The 20,067-nt window shown below is 44.3% G+C and overlaps 1 protein-coding gene and 1 long non-coding RNA gene across 2 annotated transcripts in view; both read right to left on the bottom strand.

The window, feature by feature from the left end:
- Window positions 1–323: 323 nt before the first annotated feature.
- On the bottom strand, window positions 324–7,138 carry LOC135982504 (uncharacterized). The gene is made up of 3 exons (XR_010599896.1): window positions 6,907–7,138; window positions 3,083–4,045; window positions 324–1,373 (listed from the first exon to the last, which is right to left on the bottom strand). It is a non-coding gene; the product is annotated as an uncharacterized LOC135982504 (long non-coding RNA).
- Window positions 7,139–8,118: 980 nt separating this feature from the next.
- LOC135982605 (centromere protein F-like) overlaps window positions 8,119–20,067 on the bottom strand; it is an 83,326-nt gene continuing 71,377 nt past the window's right edge. The window contains exons 8-9 of the mRNA XM_065589991.1: window positions 11,303–11,384; window positions 8,119–8,366 (exon numbers count right to left, since the gene is read on the bottom strand). Coding sequence (XP_065446063.1) covers window positions 8,119–8,366; window positions 11,303–11,384 — 330 coding nt within the window. The remainder of the gene's footprint in view (window positions 8,367–11,302; window positions 11,385–20,067) is intronic.

Below are 20,067 nucleotides of genomic sequence, written 5' to 3' on the forward strand. Positions count from 1 at the left end.
CCACGACCGAGTCCCCAATGAAGAGATCAGACAGCAGAGTGGAGTGCTGAACGTCGTTGTCGAGAGTAGGCATAGTAAAATGCGATAGGCCGGGCATATAGTGAGGCTCACTGACAATCGATGGACTAGCAGCTGCACTCGGTCAAACTCCAAAGAGATGGGAAGATGTTACCATGAAAAGACATGGCCGCACATGGAGAAGGAAGGCCATGATACAAGAAGAATGGAAGACGTGTTGTGATTGGTGCAATCGAGATGAGGGCTGAAGGACCAATCAATCAAGGTGATCAAGGTGAACTTCTAGTAATGAATAGTCTCAGAAATGTGTTTTGGAAATTTAATGAAACATCTATATACAGAAGGAATACTGCTAATGTAATGTGTGGTTTGGTATTTAACTGCATTTCTATTAAATTTTATCTCAAACAAGTTTCTACAGAATTATTTACAGAACATTGTACAACGATCAGCTCTATTACCAACATGTTGTGAAATAAAAATGGATATGACCATTCTTTCAACATAGCTTTCCTGACATAGTTCTCAGGAAATGTTTAACAACAAGACCTGTAAAAATGATTTAGTGTTCAAAGTATTATACAAATTATTTTGACAAAAAATAGTGAGCATATAGTTTTCATACCTAGTCATGAAAACTATTTATCTTACAAAGGTTATCTTGATCTGAAGTCATATAACTGCAGTGTAGAAGGTTCGTGCCGGGGCTCGACCCTCCTGGGCAGGAGGGGAGCCACACCGACTCACTACTGGTGGAACAAACAACCAGTTAGTTCAGGGCTCAGGCCCTCTGGTGCAGGGGCTGAGCAAACAAATAGTTAGTTAAGGGCTCAGGCCCTTTGGTGCAGGGGCTGAGCAACAATACACAACAGTTCAGGAGCTCAGGCCCTTTGGTGCAGGGGCTGAGCAACAATACACAGTTAGGGGGCTCAGGCCCTTTGGTGAAGGGACTGAGCACCAGTACAACAGTGAGTTTCGTAGGCCCATACCCTGGATCAGGGCGGGGCACAAATAGTCACAACTCAGGCCCCTTTGTTGCAGGGGCTGAGCAACAATCAGTTTGGTAGGTCAGGTGACGCCGGGCTCGGGCCAGTCCAGAAACATCGGTTCCTCTGGTCCGGGGCTTGGGGGCAGGTCTGGCAGCTCCTCGGGGAAATCCGGCCACTGAGGCTCCGGCGGCTCCTCCGGGTAACAGCAGGGGCGGAGGGGCTCTGGGGGCTCCTCGCCTTCGTAGTTGGCGCGGGGCAGGTCCGACGGCTCCTCCCAATGTTGGGAGCGGACAGGCTCCGGTGGTTCCTCCTCGTAGTGGGCTCGGGGTAGCTCCGGCCAGTTAGGGCAACAGCCTCGAGGGTCTCCTGGCCGGGAGCTCCTGGCCGCACGTCTGCTCGCTGCGGTGGCTGGGGCCTCACTGAACTGTGGCGGCCAACTTTTATACTTCCTGTACCGCCCCTTGACTTCCGGGGGCGGGAACAGGAGTCGGTGACTCCGCCCACTTGGGTGTCTGTAAGGGCTCTCCCTCTGCTGGGCAGGAGGGGAGTCACACCGAGTCACTACATGCAGGCTAGTAACCTCCTACCGTCAATCCAACCCTAACCCTGCCCCTTGACCCCTTAAGCCCCACCCCTTGACCCCTCAAACCCCGCCCACCTGTCACAGGAAGTCCCGCCACAGAGGGTATTACTTCCAGGGTAAAAGCGGCCACATGACTAGAAGCAAGGTGCCTTATGTGACCCCTCTAAGAACTCCTCCCACCATCCTCTACCAATCAGAATGGGTTTTGCCCTGATAGGACCTCCCAGAGAGGAGACTTGACCAATTAGGGGGAGTCCTGGGGCGTGGTGACCTGTTTGGAAGTGGGTCGTGTTACCCCTCTAAGAACTCCTCCCAACACCCTCTGCCAGTCAGAGTGCAGCACCATTACCCCAGAAGTCCCAGCTCCAGGCAGAAGAGGCCATCTCTTACCAAGGACATGTGTTTTAGAAATTGTGGAAAGGCTGCTGAGAGGAAACGTGGACTCCTTAACCACCCCCGTGAGAACTTCGGAGTTTGTTTTAGACCGGAGCACCTCTGGACGTGTGTGGAGAAAGTGCTACATCAGTGACAGTTCCAAGGAGGACCCTTTGACTCAACCGTTGATGGATACGTTGGAATCCATCCCCAAAACCCTTGTGAGGCACCCCGATGAGTGTGATGGCCTCTCATTGTTCAACCCCCTAGAGGTGGAAGGTGATCATGGCTTGGAGGAGTCACCGGCGGACAAGGTGAACAGAAAAGACGTTGCTCAGGTAAATGAATGATTAAGAAGCGACAGTCGAGGCAGGGCTGGCTCTAACTTTTTTGCCAGCCCAGGCAAAAAGAAGAGCGCCGCCCCGCCGTACCCCCCCCTGTGAGCGATGCACAGCTGAACCCGCCCCCACCAGCGCCGCCGAAATCCCCGCCCCCCCCAGCACCACGCCGCCCGAAGCCCCACCCCCTCCAAGCGCCACGCCGCGCCCCCACTCCAAGAGACGTGCCGTGCCAAGCCCCTGCCCCCCTCCAAGTGACGCGCCAAGCCCCCGCCCCCTCTCCAAGCGCTGTGCTGCCCGAAGCCCCACCCCCTGTGCGCCGTGCAAACACCCGCTCCGCCAGCGCCGCGCCGCCCGAAGCCCCGAGCTCTCCAAGCGCCGCACCGCCCGAAGCCCCGCTCCCTCCAAGCGCCGCACCGCACCCCCCCTCCGAGCCACGTGCCGTGCCAAGCCCCTGCCCCCCCTCCGAGCGCCACGCCAAGCCCCCGCCCCCTCTGAGTGCTGTGCTGCCTGAAGCCCCACCCCCCATGCGCCGCCGTGCAAGCCCCCGCCCCCTCGGCACCGTGCCACCCGAAGCCCCGCCCCTCCAAGTGCCACGCCGCACAAAGCCCCTGCCCCCCTCCGAGCGATGCGCTCCCGCCCCCCTCCGAGCGACACGCCATGCCAAGACTCTGCTCCCCCTCCGAGTGCCGCGCCAAGCCCCCCGAGCGCCCCGCAGTGTAAGCACCCCACTGCTTGTTGTTAATTTACGCAATCCCTGGTTCCTAGCCCCATTATACCCCATCCTCGACCGTCGCTTCTTAATCATTCATTTACCTGAGCAACGTCTTTTCTGTTCACCTTGTCAGCTGGTGACTCCCCTAAGCTATGATCGCCTTCCACCTCTAGGGGGTTGAACAATGAGAGGCCGTCACACTCATCGGGGTGCCTCACAAGGGTTTCGGGGTTGGATTCCAACGTATCCATCAACGGTTGAGTCAAAGGGTCCTCCTCGGGACTGTCACTGATGTAGCGCTTTCTCCACACAAGTCCAAAGGTGCTCGGGGCTAAAACAAAGTCTGAAGTTCTCACAGGGGTGGTAAAGGAGTCCACGTTTCCTCTCAGCAGCCTTTCCACAATTTCTAAAACACGTGTCCTTGGTAAGAGATGGCCTCCTCTGCCCGGAGCTGGGACATATGGGGTAATAGTGCTGCACTCTGACTGGCAGAGGGTGTTGGGAGGAGTTCTTAGAGGGGTCACACGACCCACATCCGGACAGGTCACCCCGCCCTGGAACTCACCCTGACTGGTCAAATCTCCTCTCAGGGTGGTCCTATCGGGGTAAAACCAATACCGAGGAGGAGTTCTTAGGGGGAGGGTCACATGACAGACCTTGCTGCGGATCATGTGGCCATCTTGACCCCGGAAGTAACACCCCCTGGGGCGGGACTTCCTGTGACAGGTGGGTGGGGTCTAAGGGGTCAAGGGGCAGGCTTAAGGGGTCAAGAGGCAGGGTTAGGGTTTTATTGACGGTAGGGCCCTTATACTACTCAGGTTTACAGTATTATACAGATTTTGCCTTCTTCATTTTGCTCAGGTGATGTTTGTGTGCTCAAGGAACATCTGCCTTTATGAGTGTTAACATTCTCCCTAGAGGTCTGAGCAACAGTTTTTGTGGGTTGCTCATTTATGCAAAGAGATCTTGAACTAGATTCCATGGGTTCAATAGCTGTTTCTGCTTGGCACTGTTGAGTATCATCTACCTGCAACACAACAAAAAATAGTCTTGTTAAATACCAGCAGGAAGTGAGAGACGCATTCCAAGCAACCGAATACCATGAATTGGCAGACACCCGCTAAATGCAAGAATCTTCAGTGTTTATACTGATCATTTTGAAAATACAACAGTGCTGTGCAGAATGCTTTACAGCAACTACCTACTCCTCACCACGTTCAAGTTTTACAAATCGCAAGTCACATAATATAACAAGGTATAGGCAAAGCTAAGGAGTAGTACACAGTAATTCCTTGTCTAGTCTATTCTTGCTCAATCACTAATCTGCAGAACTGTATTTTGAGATATGTAATTTAAGTTTAATTACTGATATTTCATAATGAATTTGTAAATGTCCTATAGTTTATTCTGTAAATATAATAGCACTTGAAAAAGTTGTTTCGTCCTGAAGCATTTACACTGGCCTGCAGAGGATATCTTGTCCAGATGTTTTGCTGTTCAACGCTAGCTTTGGAAAACTGTTGAAAAATTTCACAATATTTATACCTTTGGGGTTATCTCAAATTTCAGTCCCCACTGCTATTACAATCATCCTTGTCTCCCCTGCACTTCCCACCAAATTCTGACATGATTTTAGCATCAATTAGTTAAAACTTAAGTAGTTATAAATGTGTGCTTCACGACAATTGAAATCCCAAATGCCACAGCTTCTGATAGTGTAGGTAATTGGTCTCAATTCTCATCCCACTTACACTGATGTGGGTCCTGTGTGAGAGATGAGCATCAGGGCTTAGCCTTCTAGCGCCAATACTTATCAAAATAAAAGCTGTTAAAATGTTGATGTCAAGTGGAAAAAGGGAAGACAGTCCTTACAGTTCCGTAATTGTAATAGTAGCTTGAGAAATATAAGGCTAAGTCTAAAAATAAATGATTTTTACCACTGAAAGCAGACACTGTGGAAGCATTCCTTTTTAGACCTAAGAGTTGGGGAAATAGTGTGCCACCTCTCTAATTGTTCCGTCACTCTAATAGTGTTTTTCTAGCTATGGGCAAAATCTCAGATTGTGGACATGCAGTTGCCAGTGTCTGGTTGAGGCTATCACAATACAAGCATTAAGACAAAGTTCAGTACCAGAACTTCTAAAGAATGAGATCAATTTTCATTCCAGTGTCCTCAATAATTAAAAGCAAAGGAAAAAAATCAGATCAAGTTTGCATAAGGATTGAGAAACGACTTCAGGGTCTGGCCCTAAAAAATGAAAACTCTGGGAACAGAATATCTCTTTAAACAATTTGTTGAAGCATGATTGTTTTTGTAGAGATTATTACTTAAAGAATGATTTTGTGTGTTGTTTAAATTGGCAAAGTTCACAGCAATGCCACAGCAAAAACAAAATTGTTACCAACATATATTACTGGCAAAGCTCATAGGATCATTTATTATTAAGGTTACCTGTCTCCTCCCATTACAAGACCCTGTTTTCTGCTGCTTATAACTTTACAAACTTTAATTGCTTGGGCTGAAATTTTCCATGCTGTATGTCTGCCTAATGCTCTTTTTCTTCGGGGGTGGGGGACAGAGGCAGAATTTCAATCAAAATGGTTAAGCTATTCCCAAGAGCAAGGCTAGGGAAATCTACATTTTTCTCATATTAAAATATTCTGGCAACTTTTCTTTGAAAAGCTCCATGTGTTGGAGCAGGGACTTGTCATTTGGCAGGGAGTGGCCTTTGTGTCAGAGAATGTGCTTTTTGCCATCCCCAGGAAAATCTGCCCAAATTTGGCCAAATTAGAAGCCTTTGAAAAAAATCACAGTTCACAGACGCTCAGTAGCGAGAATTCTTAGATTTTTAGCAGCTAAAATCTCTGACGATTTCATCCTTGCTGCGTATACTTGGATCTCGCACAGCTCTTAGTACTAACCAAACTGCGCATGAGCTATTCCCCACAGAGTGACTGCACATGTGCCATTTCCCCACAGCTCCCGGATATGAAAACACAGCACTGAGCCATCCTCACAGAGCAACTGATATGCTCCAACCCAGGCCTACAGGGGTCAACGCCAGAGTTTCCCTGCAACGGTTCTTCCAAGCTGCTTTGGGCCAAGCACCAGAACTGAGACAGTAACCTTTCTTTCCTGTACTCCCAATGACCCCTCCAAGCTGGTGCACATGCACGGTGGTGGAGGAAGATACTGGACTCAAATGCAGAGGGGACAAAAGGCAAATGGAGGGGTGGGGGTGGGAAGGCAGACTGGGACAAGGAGTATGCCAAGATTGGGACTGGAACGGGGGTGAGGGGAGGGGGCCAAGGACAGGGAGCCAGTAGGCGAGGCTAGGACTAGAAGACTATGAGAGAAGACGGGGGTACGGGGAAAGGAATGTGTAGGAGACACAGAGAAGACACAGAGCTAAGAGGAGGAGGAGAAGAGAACTGGGGCTGGCTGAACAGAGAGATTGGGACAAGGAGCCTTCATTCCAGCATATCCGAACTTTTGAGTGCTTTTGTGTGTAATCCATCTATGCACGCACACACGCAACCCCTGCTGTAGGCAGCCAGGTCTTTCAAGAAATAATCAAATATTTGTGATGAGCATTAAAGTGGGAAGAGTTACCTCATTTCTATTTACCAAGTTAATGAGCACTTGGCATGAGATCACAGATTTGATCATACCAACAATTTTAAGTGTACCATTATGCCCAGATCTTTGTTATATGCCACGGTTTTTTGATTGTATTTACATTGATGACCTTGTTTTCACTATATTCATGGCAGATAGAAAGGAAGTGTGAATAACACGGCATATCTTCAAACTCACTTGGAGAGATAAATACATGATGTGGATTGCCCATGCCCTGCACATTCAGATACATTTTTAAGATCAGTTACCTTTTGTGATTTGCTGCCACCAGCTGTCGGTTTACAGATCTCCCCAAGATTATCTGACCTGCCTTTTCGTAAAAGTTGGGAACATGGTGACAATTTTTGGCTTTGGGCAGCAAGACGGGGACTGGTCCTTAGGTTTAGAGTTGTTCTGCACAAAATGTAAGGGTCGGTTCTCACAATAGGAATATCAGCAACCCCTAAAAAATAAACAGCTTCTATTAACCAAGGTTGCTTAAATTACTTTATTGTTCTAATCAATCTGATCTTGCTCATTTCAAGATGGAGATGACAATTGGTAATAATTTAAGAAAGTAAAATGGCATTTACTCACTGAATAAAATATAATGGGGGAATTATTAGGACTATCTTGCGTTCCTAGAATTTTATAGGTGAACTCAGGCAAGGGTGTGGATCTGTGCAACAGCAGCTCTACTAAAATCGCAAAAAGCTTTTTCCCCAAGAAAATGTTCTCTTTTTCCTTTAAAGGAACACCATTAACTGGAAAATCATTTCCATCTGAAAATGATGTCTCTTCTACTGTTCTAAGTGGAGCTGGCCAGAGGGCGACACTTTTCGAGGTTTCAAAATTTGTTTTTATTCTAGATTGGAATGAAACCATAAGCCTTTCAAATGCTTTCACAAAATGAAATTGAATCAAAAACATCAGGTTTTCAATTTGGGGGCCTTCCTCCTTGCAAGAGTCCACTTTGCACCTCAGAAACCTTCCCAGCAAAAACTTTGTCTGAATCAATACATCTCCGTGAAACATTTTGGCTTTGACAATGCAGCACATTTCAATGAAAAAACATTTAGTTAAAAATGTTTAAGCAAAATTTTCCCCCCTTACTCTCAACCAGAAGAAAAAGGTGTTTTATACTGGGAATGGCTGGGCCTAGAATCCCTCTCTTTTTGCCAGAGGTCTTTTGCAAAGTTTTTGGAGGAGTTCCAAAGTCAACAACATGTATCTAGACTGATTTTCAAAACTACAACCTGATATTAGGATTCTGGATTTCAGAATTGTTGGCTGTTTTGCTTTTGTCATCAAATACTACAAAACTGTACAGATGGGAAGACATCACACAGACCAAAAAACAAAACCACTAGAAATTACATACATCTACAACAAAATATACTAGCCCCCTATAGCCTCAATTGTATACTAGGGCTTTTTTTTAAAGCACATGCGGCTAAACTCAGCTCTGACAAGCAGTTGACTTAAATGGACTTATGCAACCTATACGAGGGCTGAATCTGGCCGATGATGTCCAAGTTTTTACAATGCTTCCAAGTCACACATATGACAACACGATTCTCTAGATAAGCGTGCGCGCGCACACTCCCCAACAATGTGGTCTCTTCTCCTCTAAAGAAGTAACAATTACCTCTTTTCACCACCTCTGGGAGTCCGTCTAGCTCATACTCTGGCTCATTCTCATGTAGGGAGATGGCAACCTCATCAGCACCTGACCAAAGGAAAGAGTCATTACCTGTACAAATAACTTTAAGGAGACTCTGGATAGATGAGTTTAGAATGCAATGATCTCAATCATTCATTTGTTAATTAAGTACATAAGATGTGTGCTTGTGCAACCACAGGAAACTATACCAAATAAAACAAAGCAGACATCATGTAAAGGTTACTTTACAGAAGAGATCTCTGTTGATACCATATTTACTGTCAGGGTGCCGGGTACCCCGATTCTTTGGAATCTGCCCCTGGAAACACAATGCATGGGCAACATTAATTCTGGCATTTCCTAACTTTTAAGTGCTTAACATTACCACCTTACCATTATTTTAACAATTTTTTGGGTATATAATTGAATATAGCTCGTCTCCGAAATATGGATCTCTTTTTATACCGCTAGTGATTCTGCTTATTGGACACTCATGAATATTTGCTAGCCTAACTTACCCTAGCTAATGGCAGATGAGTTGTAGTATATTTTACACACTGTGGTGACCACTTTAAACCGTTGTCCTATTAGCTCTATACTTAGCCCCTGACAACTCTTGAAATGACTGAAGCTTGTGATCAATAAAACCCCAATGTATGTGTCTTAAAAAACATTTGTTAAAGTTAATAAACTCCAGCACTTCCTGGTCCCAGAAAGCTGCAACTAGTACCAGGCTGATGATAGTTAGAAAATGGAGGAACTGTCTGAAGCATGTTTCTTCAGATGCAAGTAATGGAAATTTCCAGAGGCAGGTATAAATCAGTATGGAGATAACGAGGTTAGTTCAATCAGGGAGGGTGAGGTGCTCTGCTAGCAGTTGAGGTGTGAACACCAAGGGAGGAGAAACTGCTTCTGTAGTTGGATAGCCATTCACAGTCTTTGTTTAATCCTGATCTGATGGTGTCAAATTTGCAAATGAACTGGAGCTCAGCAGTTTCTCTTTGGAGTCTGGTCCTGAAGTTTTTTTTGCTGTAAGATGGCTACCTTTACATCTGCTACTGTGTGGCCAGGGAGGTTGAAGTGTTCTCCTACAGGTTTTTGTATATTGCCATTCCTGATAGCTGATTTGTGTCCATTTATCCTCTTGCGTAGTGACTGTCCAGTTTGGCCAATGTACATAGCAGAGGGGCACTGCTGGCACATGATGGCATATATAACATTGGTGGACGTGCAGGTGAATGAGCCGGTGATGATGTAGCTGATCTGGTTAGGTCCTGTGATGGTGTTGCTGGTGTAGATATGTGGGCAGAGTTGGCATCGAGGTTTGTTGCATGGCTTGGTTCCTGAGTTAGAGTTGTTATGGTGCGGTGCGTGGTTGCTGGTGAGAATATGCTTAAGGTTGGCTGGTTGTCTGTGGGCGAGGTCTGGCCTGCCTCCCAAGGTCTGTGAAAGTGAGGATCATTGTCCAGGATGGGTTGTAGATCACTGATGATCACTTCAACCTCCCTGGCCACACAATTGCAGGTGTAAAGGTAGCCATCTTACAGCAAAAAAACTTCAGGACCAGACTCCAAAGAAAAACTGCTGAGCTCCAGTTCATTTGCAAATTCGACACCATCAGATCAGGATTAAACAAAGACTGTGAATGGCTATCCAACTACAGAAGCAGTTTCTCCTCCCTTGGTGTTCACACCTCAACTGCTAGCAGAGCACCTCACCCTCCCTGATTGAACTAACTTTGTTATCTCCATACTGATTTATACCTGCCTCTGGAAATTTCCATTACTTGCATCTGAAGAAGTGAGGTTCTTACCCACGAAAGCTTATGTTCCCAATACTTCTGTTAGTCTTAAAGATGCCACAGGACCCTCTGTTGCTTTTTACAGATTCAGACTAACACGGCTACCCTTCTGATACTTGTCTGAATCATAACACTTTAAGAGTTGCTCCTCTCTCCCTGTCTACAATCCAGAAGGACACCAAAAGCTGTTTGGAAGGACATATGTATAAACTCTAAAAGATGTCAATTTCTCCATGGTGGATGCTGAACTATCAGCCATCTATACCCAGAATGTGAATTTTCTTTGTTGTGATGGCCAGCAACGGAAAGAAAAGACACACTCCAACATTTTACACTTCATGTCTCAAACAAAGCATTGTAAGAAGCTATACAGGGCACTCTAATGTTCTTTAAAAAATAGCCTCCCCTTCATCCTATGGTCGTTTTTTATTTCAAAACATAGGCATTGGAAATCTATATTCATAACATATAAGGAGACTCTGAAATTTGAAGAGACAGATCTTGGGCCAAATTCTCAGCTGGTGTGAATGGCAAAGCTTCAGAAACTATACTGATTTACACCAGCTGAGGATCTGGCGCCTCATCTGAATCAAACGTAATAATGCATGTTTTGAAAACAGATTGTATAAATAAATGCATTAAGGTTAGAAACAGGATCATGATTAAGGCTATGTTTTAGTCTCGGGTATTTTTAGTAAAAGTCATGGACAGGTCACGGGCAATAAACAAAAAGTCACGGCCCCATGACCTGTCCATGACTTTTACTAAAAATATTTGTGACTAAATCTTACCTACTGGGAGGGGGGACGCTCCTGAAGACTGCTGGGGAGTGGGGGAGAGAGAACAGGGCGACGCTGTTGCTGGGGGGATGCTCAGGACCCCGCTGCCACTAGTCCCAGACTCCTGCTCCAGGGCAGCACCAGGGACCATGCCTAGTGCTGCCGGAGCAACGGACAGTGCGGCTGGCCCCTGGGCTTCCCCAGCTGATGGGGTGGTCCTGGGATCAGCTGCATCAGCACTGCAAAATTCACAGAGGTCACGGAAACCGTGACTTCCATGAATGATTTGCAGCCTTATAATAACATTCTAGTAGAGCATTTCCTTCTTAAACTACCCCATACTTGGCTTTTGCTCCTTTAATGGAGCACCATGTTCAGCAATTTGTTTCTGCAACATTTTTTTTCCTTCTCTAGCTGCTTACAGGATTTCATCCAAGTCTTCATTTTACTGCAAGCAAATCCATTTTGCTTCTTCCGTTGAATTGTAGACTTCAGATTGTCCAACTATAAAATAAAAAATTGTTTGTAGTTGCTAATAGGAAACTTCATTCTTCTGTATAAGCATTATACTCTCACTAATGGCATCTCACCTGTCATTAAAAGTTCAGTGCAACTAAAAAACCAGACAAAAGTTACAATATGCATTTGTATAGTAGATTCACTTAGTAATATACAATTGAATTAGAGCAGCTTCTAATTCCAACAGAGAAACATTAAAGTCATGTTTATTGGAAAGCTACATGTGTGTAGATTTCCTTGATAGAGAAATAATAATCTAAATAGAATATTCAAAATAACCAAATGACAAAACCCAGCTGAAAAGCATGTGGTCCAGGCAGGTTTGTCCACCCTATGTGCATTGGAATAATGCCAAAATAAATGGATGGTGGATATCTGGCAGCCTTATAAAACACACTTCAGGATAACGTAAATATCAAGCACAGTGCTCCATTAGCTGGGCATGGAGTGAGCACTGTAACTCAGTGCCTGCTTGCCACAATACGGGCTCCACACTGTGCTACATGATTGCTTTTTCATGTGTTTATTTCTGAAGCGAGAGCACAGAACTACAGTCCGTCATTCACCACAAATGGAAGTAGAAAAAGACTGCAGGCTAGAAAATGCAGAGGGAATTGATAAGAAGAAATTCACCTAGATTGACAGGTTTAAAAACTATAAACGCCTATCTAAATTATTAGCAAAAATAGTGCTGTCATAAGAAGAATCACTTAATTAATAATTTAGATGGAAATTCTGCATACATCAGAACTGATATGCTCTCACAAGTTGAGTGTGACATAATGAGGTAGTAGAAGCAGTTTAAAGACAATAGGGGCATGTCTAAAGTGGGAAGTTTCACAAGGTATTAAGTAATGTGTTCATTAACATGATGTTACAACATGCAGTGTAGACACTGCACTGTTATGTTTAATATCACATCAGTCAGTTATGGTTAACCTTAGGGGCAGAGTGAAAAGACATGTTTAAACACGGTCTAATTTTGAAGTACAGATCCTGGCAAGTAAGGTATTGTTTCCTTTGCACCATAAGTGGAGGCATGGCGATGTCTCTCTCTGGTAGGACTACTGCTGCACTTAGGTTCCCCAAACTTTCAAATTTTCCTTACATTTTAGTTTAACATCTAGTTTTAACCGGAAATGATGATCTCAAAGGAGGAAAGCATGAGAAACTAGATAGTTTATTATTATTGAGGTTTATTTCAAGACACTGGCTTCCAGAGCTGAGAGAGTCATGTGGGTTTGGGATTTCTTTTTTGTGTGGTTGTGTACATGGGGTACTTCCCCCGATTGTTTACAGAAGTGAGGTAGCACGCTAATCACCCTACTCTGGGCATCTCTCAACTAAGTAGGGGTACTGAGACAAATGCTGATTGTTGGAATAGCTTGCTAGATGGCCCCAGGTGCCTGAAAGGGTGTCTGTCTACACCCTTCCGAAGAGAATTAGTACCACTTGGGGCTTTTTACTCAGTAAAGCAGGAGCCATTTTGAACATGGGAAGGGATTTCTCCTTGACGCCTCTGTAATCCCCTGATGGTGCAGCTACATAAGGAATGGAATTCTTATGTGCCTCTGTTCTGGGCACACGCTGTCTAAAGTGCTCTTTAATCCTTCAACGCTGAGCAAGCCTATGGAGAGGGGGAGGAGACTCCAAACTCCTTTCCCTGGTAAAACCCGGGTCCTTCACCTGATAAACGGACAGGGACAATTCCCACTCCATTGTGACCTCAAATTTGGGCCCCCTTCCCTGGTTGAAAGAGGATCCCAGGTTGAAAAGCAGAGATGAACAATTTACATTACCCTGCCACCTGAGACAGGGCTTCACAGAAGTAACAGAGCACTCCAGGAGACCCGCATATAGGAGAAAACCCCAGCAAACACATCCTAAGAGTGGGAAGGCAAGAGAAAAGATTTAAAGCCTGATGTTTATACGACCTGCTCATTAATTATACATATTACTTTCTTACAAAGGGGACAATTCCGTTTGTCTTTTTGGGACCCAGAGCATATGGAGTTTCCAAGTGTTATTCCTGAGCAGACTATGTGGGGTTCTCATCTCCTTGAGAATCCTCATGCTCCTGATGAAGCCTTCTCACAATGGAGTCAGGGCTTCAAATGGGTGTGTTTATGTGTGCATGCAGGGCACTAGTGTGCTGGCCCAACAAAGCCCCATCCCCTCACACAGCAAGGGTTGGTGGCTTGTAGCAGCAGGACATAGGTTATCCTCTAAGACCCCTAAAAAGCTGCCCACTGAACTACTTGGACTTAGCTTGATCTTGCAGGGCTTTTCTACCACTGCACTAGTGGTCAAAGGGAGTTACTGAGAAGTGCTGTGTTTGCGGATCCAGAAAACTTACTTGAGGAGAGAGAAAGAGGAGCAAGAAGTTGAAATGAAATCAATATTGCAGAAAAATGAACAAAAATGAATGATAAAACAAAGTTGTTTGGGAGAAACTGAACTGCCAACTTGTTCTGCTGGTGGACACAATTTCTGGTGGCCTGAGGTGAAGGATGGAGCTTAGTCCTGGAGCCTTCAGCAACAACACTGGTCCGCCTCCCAGTTCTACAGGTGAGAGGAATCACCTCTTTGTTCCGAATGAGGAGAAAAGCTGGGCCACGGAACAGACAAAACGTGCACATTTTATCATGTTTTCAGGTGTCCCGCTAAAGACCTCCTGTATCTTTGATAGCCAGAAGTTTATAAGATAACAGATTTAATGAGATTTCCATGCTACTAATGGAGACGTTATAGCAAATGTTATATTAGAATAGAGACTAGATATTTAAAAGGACACAAATAAATATTTTGGCTCTTAAAAGCTTAAGTATAAAATGCCTTATTAAACTATATGAAAAACTTATGTTTGTTTCTAGTAAGTCTACTTTTTCTTCTTCTAAAGCCTTGTTCATATTCTTAAGGGTTCCATTTTCAAGTTGTAGCTCCTGGACTGAATACTGGAGCAATTTATTGTTGGTTTTTAAATGCTGAAGCTCGGCTTCTTGTGCTTCCAATTCTATTTTCTGAGACAAACTCTGATCTATAGTAATAAAAAAAATTAAGTGGTTAATTTGTGAAAGCAAACTATGTCAAATATGCAATATTAGCTTTTATGGGTAACTCTATAAAATGGCAATATTGACAATTTTCAATTTTTCACCTAGCAATAAATGTTCTTAGTATTTCAGAATATAATTACGTATGTGTTCTAAAACTGCCTTTATTCCCAAACCATGAAATTGTATAGCTGAGACAATTTTAGCATTGCCAGAATTCAGTTTTGCAGAAAGAACATACTGCTAGTCAAATCGCTCTATGCTTCACAATTGTAACTCTGTTTCTACAGCCCATCTTCACTGAGAATTTTGGTGCCCTATTTGTCCATTTTCCTGTCTTCAAAATCCAGAATATATAAAAAGGATCAAGGTGTTTGATGGACTGATGTATGGAGTAAAATTAAGAGACACAGACAATACAAGAGATTTCCTGTATTGCAAAGAGAATTCTATTGAATAACACCAACTTACCATATAAAACAAGACTACGCATTCCCTTCCTACAGGACAAGGAAAATTCAATGTCTCCAAGACCCAGAACTTGGTGAGAAAGAGGGGCACAGAGAGGGGAAGGGAAATGATAGCAATCAACAGTTATTTGAACTATGTCAACACATAGGATGGAGAAGGATTATTTAGGGTGGTGATTCAAAGGGGAGTGTAGCGGGGCGGTTGCCCGCTCTAGCCCTGAAGGGGTTGGAACAACCCAGCAGAGGGCTATGGCTGGGGAAAGCAGCAAGCCTGGGCGATTGGGGAGGCAGCTACAGCTGGGCCACGCCCCCATCAGGCCACAGCTGGCCCTTATAAAAGGGCTGTGAGCCAAACACTCAGTCAATCTTCCTCTAGCTCTGAAGGGAGAGGGACCTAGCTGTTGGGGAAGCTAAGGGTACTGGAGTGAAGCAGGGCTAGGGAAAGGCCAGAGGAGCTGGGGAGCTCCAGGCTGGCAACTCCCCAGGCTGCAGGGCCTTGTCCAAGGCCCAGAGAGGTACTGAGTTGTAGGGAAAGGCAGCAGGTCCAAAGTCCCCTGCCAATGATGAGTGGCCATTACAGACTGCAGTCGGCCCTAGTGAAACAGGGCTAGATGGTGACTGGCAGTAGCCACTGAGGCAAGGTGGAGGATAGGGGGTGGGGATTCCCCTGGGTGGGAATCCCCAGATAGTGGATTACTGCTGGGGGCAGGACCCTGACAGGGGAGGACACCAGGGTCTGGGAGGGACACGGGGGCTAATGTCGAGCAGAATGGTGCTCTGGCTAGAAATGAGCTAAGTCCCTGGATGACCAGAAGGAAGTGCTGCAGGGGTGAGTCCCACTCCATTACAAGGGGGGAAAAGTTATAACTAGAGAGGATAATCAGAGACTTCTTAGAGAGGAAGAACCGTCTGGGGGTTAAGGGTGACATCCTAGGACTCTGGGCACCCACATTCAGTTATGTTTCAATTAGGACAAGTTATTGTTGGTTGCAGTGAAGAGCTACAGCACAAACATCTTCTGACTTATTTTTTTTTTCATAATTATTCCCTCCAGAAAACTGAGAGAATGCTCCCATTTGACACCTTAAGAACCACAGATAAAAGATAGCGAAAGCAAGAAAATGGACTTAGAAGGCATTACATTTTCTTAGCTAGCCGAAAGTGCTGCCACTTGCCAAGAATAAGATCAAAACGCAAAGCAGTTATTTGGATGGCCTCATGGATTGGAGAGTGCAGAAATACTGATTAAAATGGGAACAGGACTAGGTCCATAAATTTAATTTTGAAATCACATTAAGTGAGGTTAGACTTCTACAGCGATAAGTGGGAGCAGTCTCCTTCTTTACAATGGCTATTTAGCAGAATTACCTGTTCTCTTAAACCTCAGTCTGCAAAATGCATTTTCCCAACCAGATAGACAAATGTAGGGAAAAGTCAAATTAGGGCTCGGCGGGTAACATTTCATCACGTTTTAGCTTGATGGAGTCCATATACAAGATAAGGATAATAGTTTGAGGTATATTTGTTTGCTTGGGATTTTAAAACACAGGAGCACATTGTAGTATTTAATTTGCTGACCATATAGTTTTGTTTGGGACATATTTATTCCTCATTTTAAATCGTTTTAAAACCATATAATTTTATGAGTTAGTATATTTGTATAAAGAAGTTCCATCTCAGTCTGGAAAGAGAATTGCGTGTATTAGCTGAAAGTTAATTTAACTATATCACACAGTAGGAACTTATTATTTCTTGGGGATGCTTCAAATCACCATTTATAGTGAAGTTTACAGATCTCCCACACTGAAGTAATAGTTTGTAACGGGATTTAAATGGGTAGAAATGTGTCACTCACTTTTCATCTCTTCAGCGCTCTTCTGGGTCTCCTTTAGAAGGTGCTGGGCTATTTTTAGTGCTTCTTCCAGCTGATGGATTTTTTGTGATTTTTCATCAGACTGGCAGCAAAGAAGGTTTTTTTCCTTCTTAATTTCCTACAACAAAACATTAGTTACAAAACAGTCAATTAAGTCAATAAACTGAGAGTAGTGTGATGTGGCATACTACCCCTCTGAGTCCCCTGAAGACTCTGGAAAGTTGGGCCTTGGTTTCTAAGCACTTACATGACTTAGGAACACAAACTGCACTCTTGGCAATCCTCAGAGGGCAGACAATCCTTTTGGGACATCTCCCAGCTGGCACAGATCACAGCAGTACTTAGCTGGCTCAGGATATGGAACCAGGGAGCTGCAACCAGTTCTCTGTTGCCTGCCCATAGCAGATCTTGACACAGGATAGAATCTAGTCCACAAAAATGGAGTCAGTGAAGTTAAGTGACTTGCCCAAAGCCACAGAGGGGAGTCAATTTCACTGCCAGTATCAGAACACAGCAGAAGTTTCCAGTTCCAGCTCCTGTTCTCAGACCACCCATCTCCGTGTGGATGATTCAAATATATGAAGTTGCTCTTGTTAGCAAGAACATTAGATGCAAAGTATTATTACTCAGTAATACCTGTGGGTTCGGGATAGAAAATTTTCTAAGCATCTTTTTTCCAAATAAGTTAAGAAAAGTTAGAATACCCCATACAACTATGTCCTACCTGGGAACTTAAAATAAAAGTTATTTCTAAGAAACTAACTCCTTCCACCCAAACTCCTGCATTGCTGGGTAACAGATGGCATGGCTCTGGTGGGACTCTCTTGGAAGCAAGCCATCATTTATTCATCTACTTACTACTAGCAGATGGGCACCAGTGCACAGAAGCCAAATTCAAGAAAAGGGAGGGTCTGGATGGAAAACAACCTAAATCCTTGCTGGCACAGCAGGTCTGTATTTTCAGCTATTTAAACAAGTCACCCAAAGAACATGAATAAAACCGTTGCTGCTTCTAGTTATTTTCCTTTTGTTTCACAACCTCCTACTCCAAAATATCCAACTGTTATATCGAAACACAAACACACACACACACACACACACACACACACTCTATCATCAATCATTCTAAAATACACAGTTGTCAAGAGACAAAATTTTTAGACAATGCTGATGTATGACAAATGTCTCAAAGCTGCATGAATTCTGAGCTTCCTGTGTTCAAAATACCAATGCAATTCAAGGGGTTTAAATGGCTGAAAGGCTCGCCCCTCTTGCTGTGACTCGGCACAAGTGGCTCTGATTAAGAAGCATTCAACAAAAATCTGGAACCAACAACCTAACATAGCTGCAAAAAAATCCCATGCTCTGATGCTGGACTTTCACAAAACCATTTACAAGACATGCATTCTCCCACCTTCATGTACATCCCATCCCATCATTTGCAATTACAATTTGGCCTCAATCACATAGGTCATCATTAACTCTTGCTTGAATAATCAAAATCCAATGTATTTAGACTTGAATGCATCTGCCCTGAAAAGTCTGCATCAGTTACAGAACACAGCAGCACACCTCCTCAGTAATACAGGTTCACTTGAGTACATCAGTCCTATGTTTCACTCACTCCGCTGATTCCCCAACAGAACACTCAATCAAATCTGTCTTTAGTTTTGAAGTTATAAAGAACATGGGCCCAAAATACCATCTTACTCTCTCAGACTTCAGTAGCTGTGTTCCTCAGGAACAACTATCTACACATCAGAAGTAAAACTAGCATATGCAGGAGACAGGGCTTTTTCAGGAGCTGGCCCAATACTATGAAATTCACTCCTGCAAAAACTTAGAATGACAACTAACATCACCATTTTTCATATTTACACCCCCCCCACCCCACCCCACACACACACACCCTTTACCTTCTGGGACAATGGCTTTCAACCTCTTTTCCATTTGCGGACCCTAGAAAATTTCAAATGGAGGCGCAGACTTCTTTGGAAATCTTAGACATAGTCTGTGGATCCCCACAGACCACGGGTTGAAAACCACTGTTCCGTTGTAACGACAACCTTTCGAGGACCCCTTAGACAGTCTGCAAACTCCCAGGGGTCTGTGGACCAGAGGTTGAAAACCACTGCTCTGGGGGATATGGGAGAAATAGAAACCTCAAATAACAGATGCTAGTCACCTTAATTATTCTTAACTCTGGAAAGCATTCAGATACAACAGCAATTGGCACAATATAAGAACTTAAAAAAAAATCTCGGATGCTGCTTCTATGACTATTCTGACTTCTCTTCCCTTTCATTTTCCTTCTAATTCCAAATTAAAAGGAAAATCTTTTAATCTACAATCAAGGTTTTTTTAAAATAAAAATTTACAGCCAAATCCTTTTAGTGTAAATTGGAATAACTTTATTGATTTCAATGGACCTATACTGATATATTCCAGGTCAGGATCTGGCTTCATAGTTAGAATTTTGATGATAATGCTAGTCTATAGTGCTTGAAACAGTCTATAGTGCTTGAAAAAGTAAAACTGTACAAATCATTTTGGGGATTTTCTCTTGCTTTAAATTGATTGTGTGACCAAAAAGTACCCATTCCTCCACGAAATCTTGGAATTAGGCCAAACACACTTATACTTAGGAAGCAGCTAATGATTCTAGAATTTCCAAATGAACTCAACCTGATATTTAATATATTTTATTTTTAGGACTAAACAAAGAGTCTTTTGAACCATACGACATAATTAGATTAGACAAATAATTCCATATGAACTGTAACCCTATCTGTAGTATAGCTGGTGCAAAATAATTTTTTGAAACCCTGACCATACAACCAATTTTGTGCCTGGGGTGAGTCCACATGGAATCCATTGCAAAAACTGCAAGATCAGGGCCATATTTTGTATCACATCTATAGGTCTTGTGACAGGGTCGGTCCAGAGGGCTACAGGAGAGTGATCCTATTGGGATCCAGGAAGTGGGCGGGCCAAAGCCCGCCCACTGCTAAAAGATCCCCCCAGCCTTAGCGCGGGATCCACAAGTTCTGGAAACCAAGTGATTTTGGGGGACAACTAATGAAATAACAGGGACAGGAGTGCGGTCAAAGGGTCCGAAGGGAACCTGAATGGGACACTGAGCAGAGAACCCCGGACAGCGCCCACTGCTCCTCGAAGGCGTCAAGGGAGTCAGTGGACACCGCCCAGAGGAACTCTGCCCAGATGCATGAATGGACGGAGGATCAGAAAGAGGCCCCACAGTCACAGGAGAC

This window comes from Chrysemys picta, chromosome 3, assembly GCF_011386835.1.
Source record: "Chrysemys picta bellii isolate R12L10 chromosome 3, ASM1138683v2, whole genome shotgun sequence".
In the NCBI taxonomy this organism is placed as follows: domain Eukaryota; kingdom Metazoa; phylum Chordata; order Testudines; family Emydidae; genus Chrysemys; species Chrysemys picta.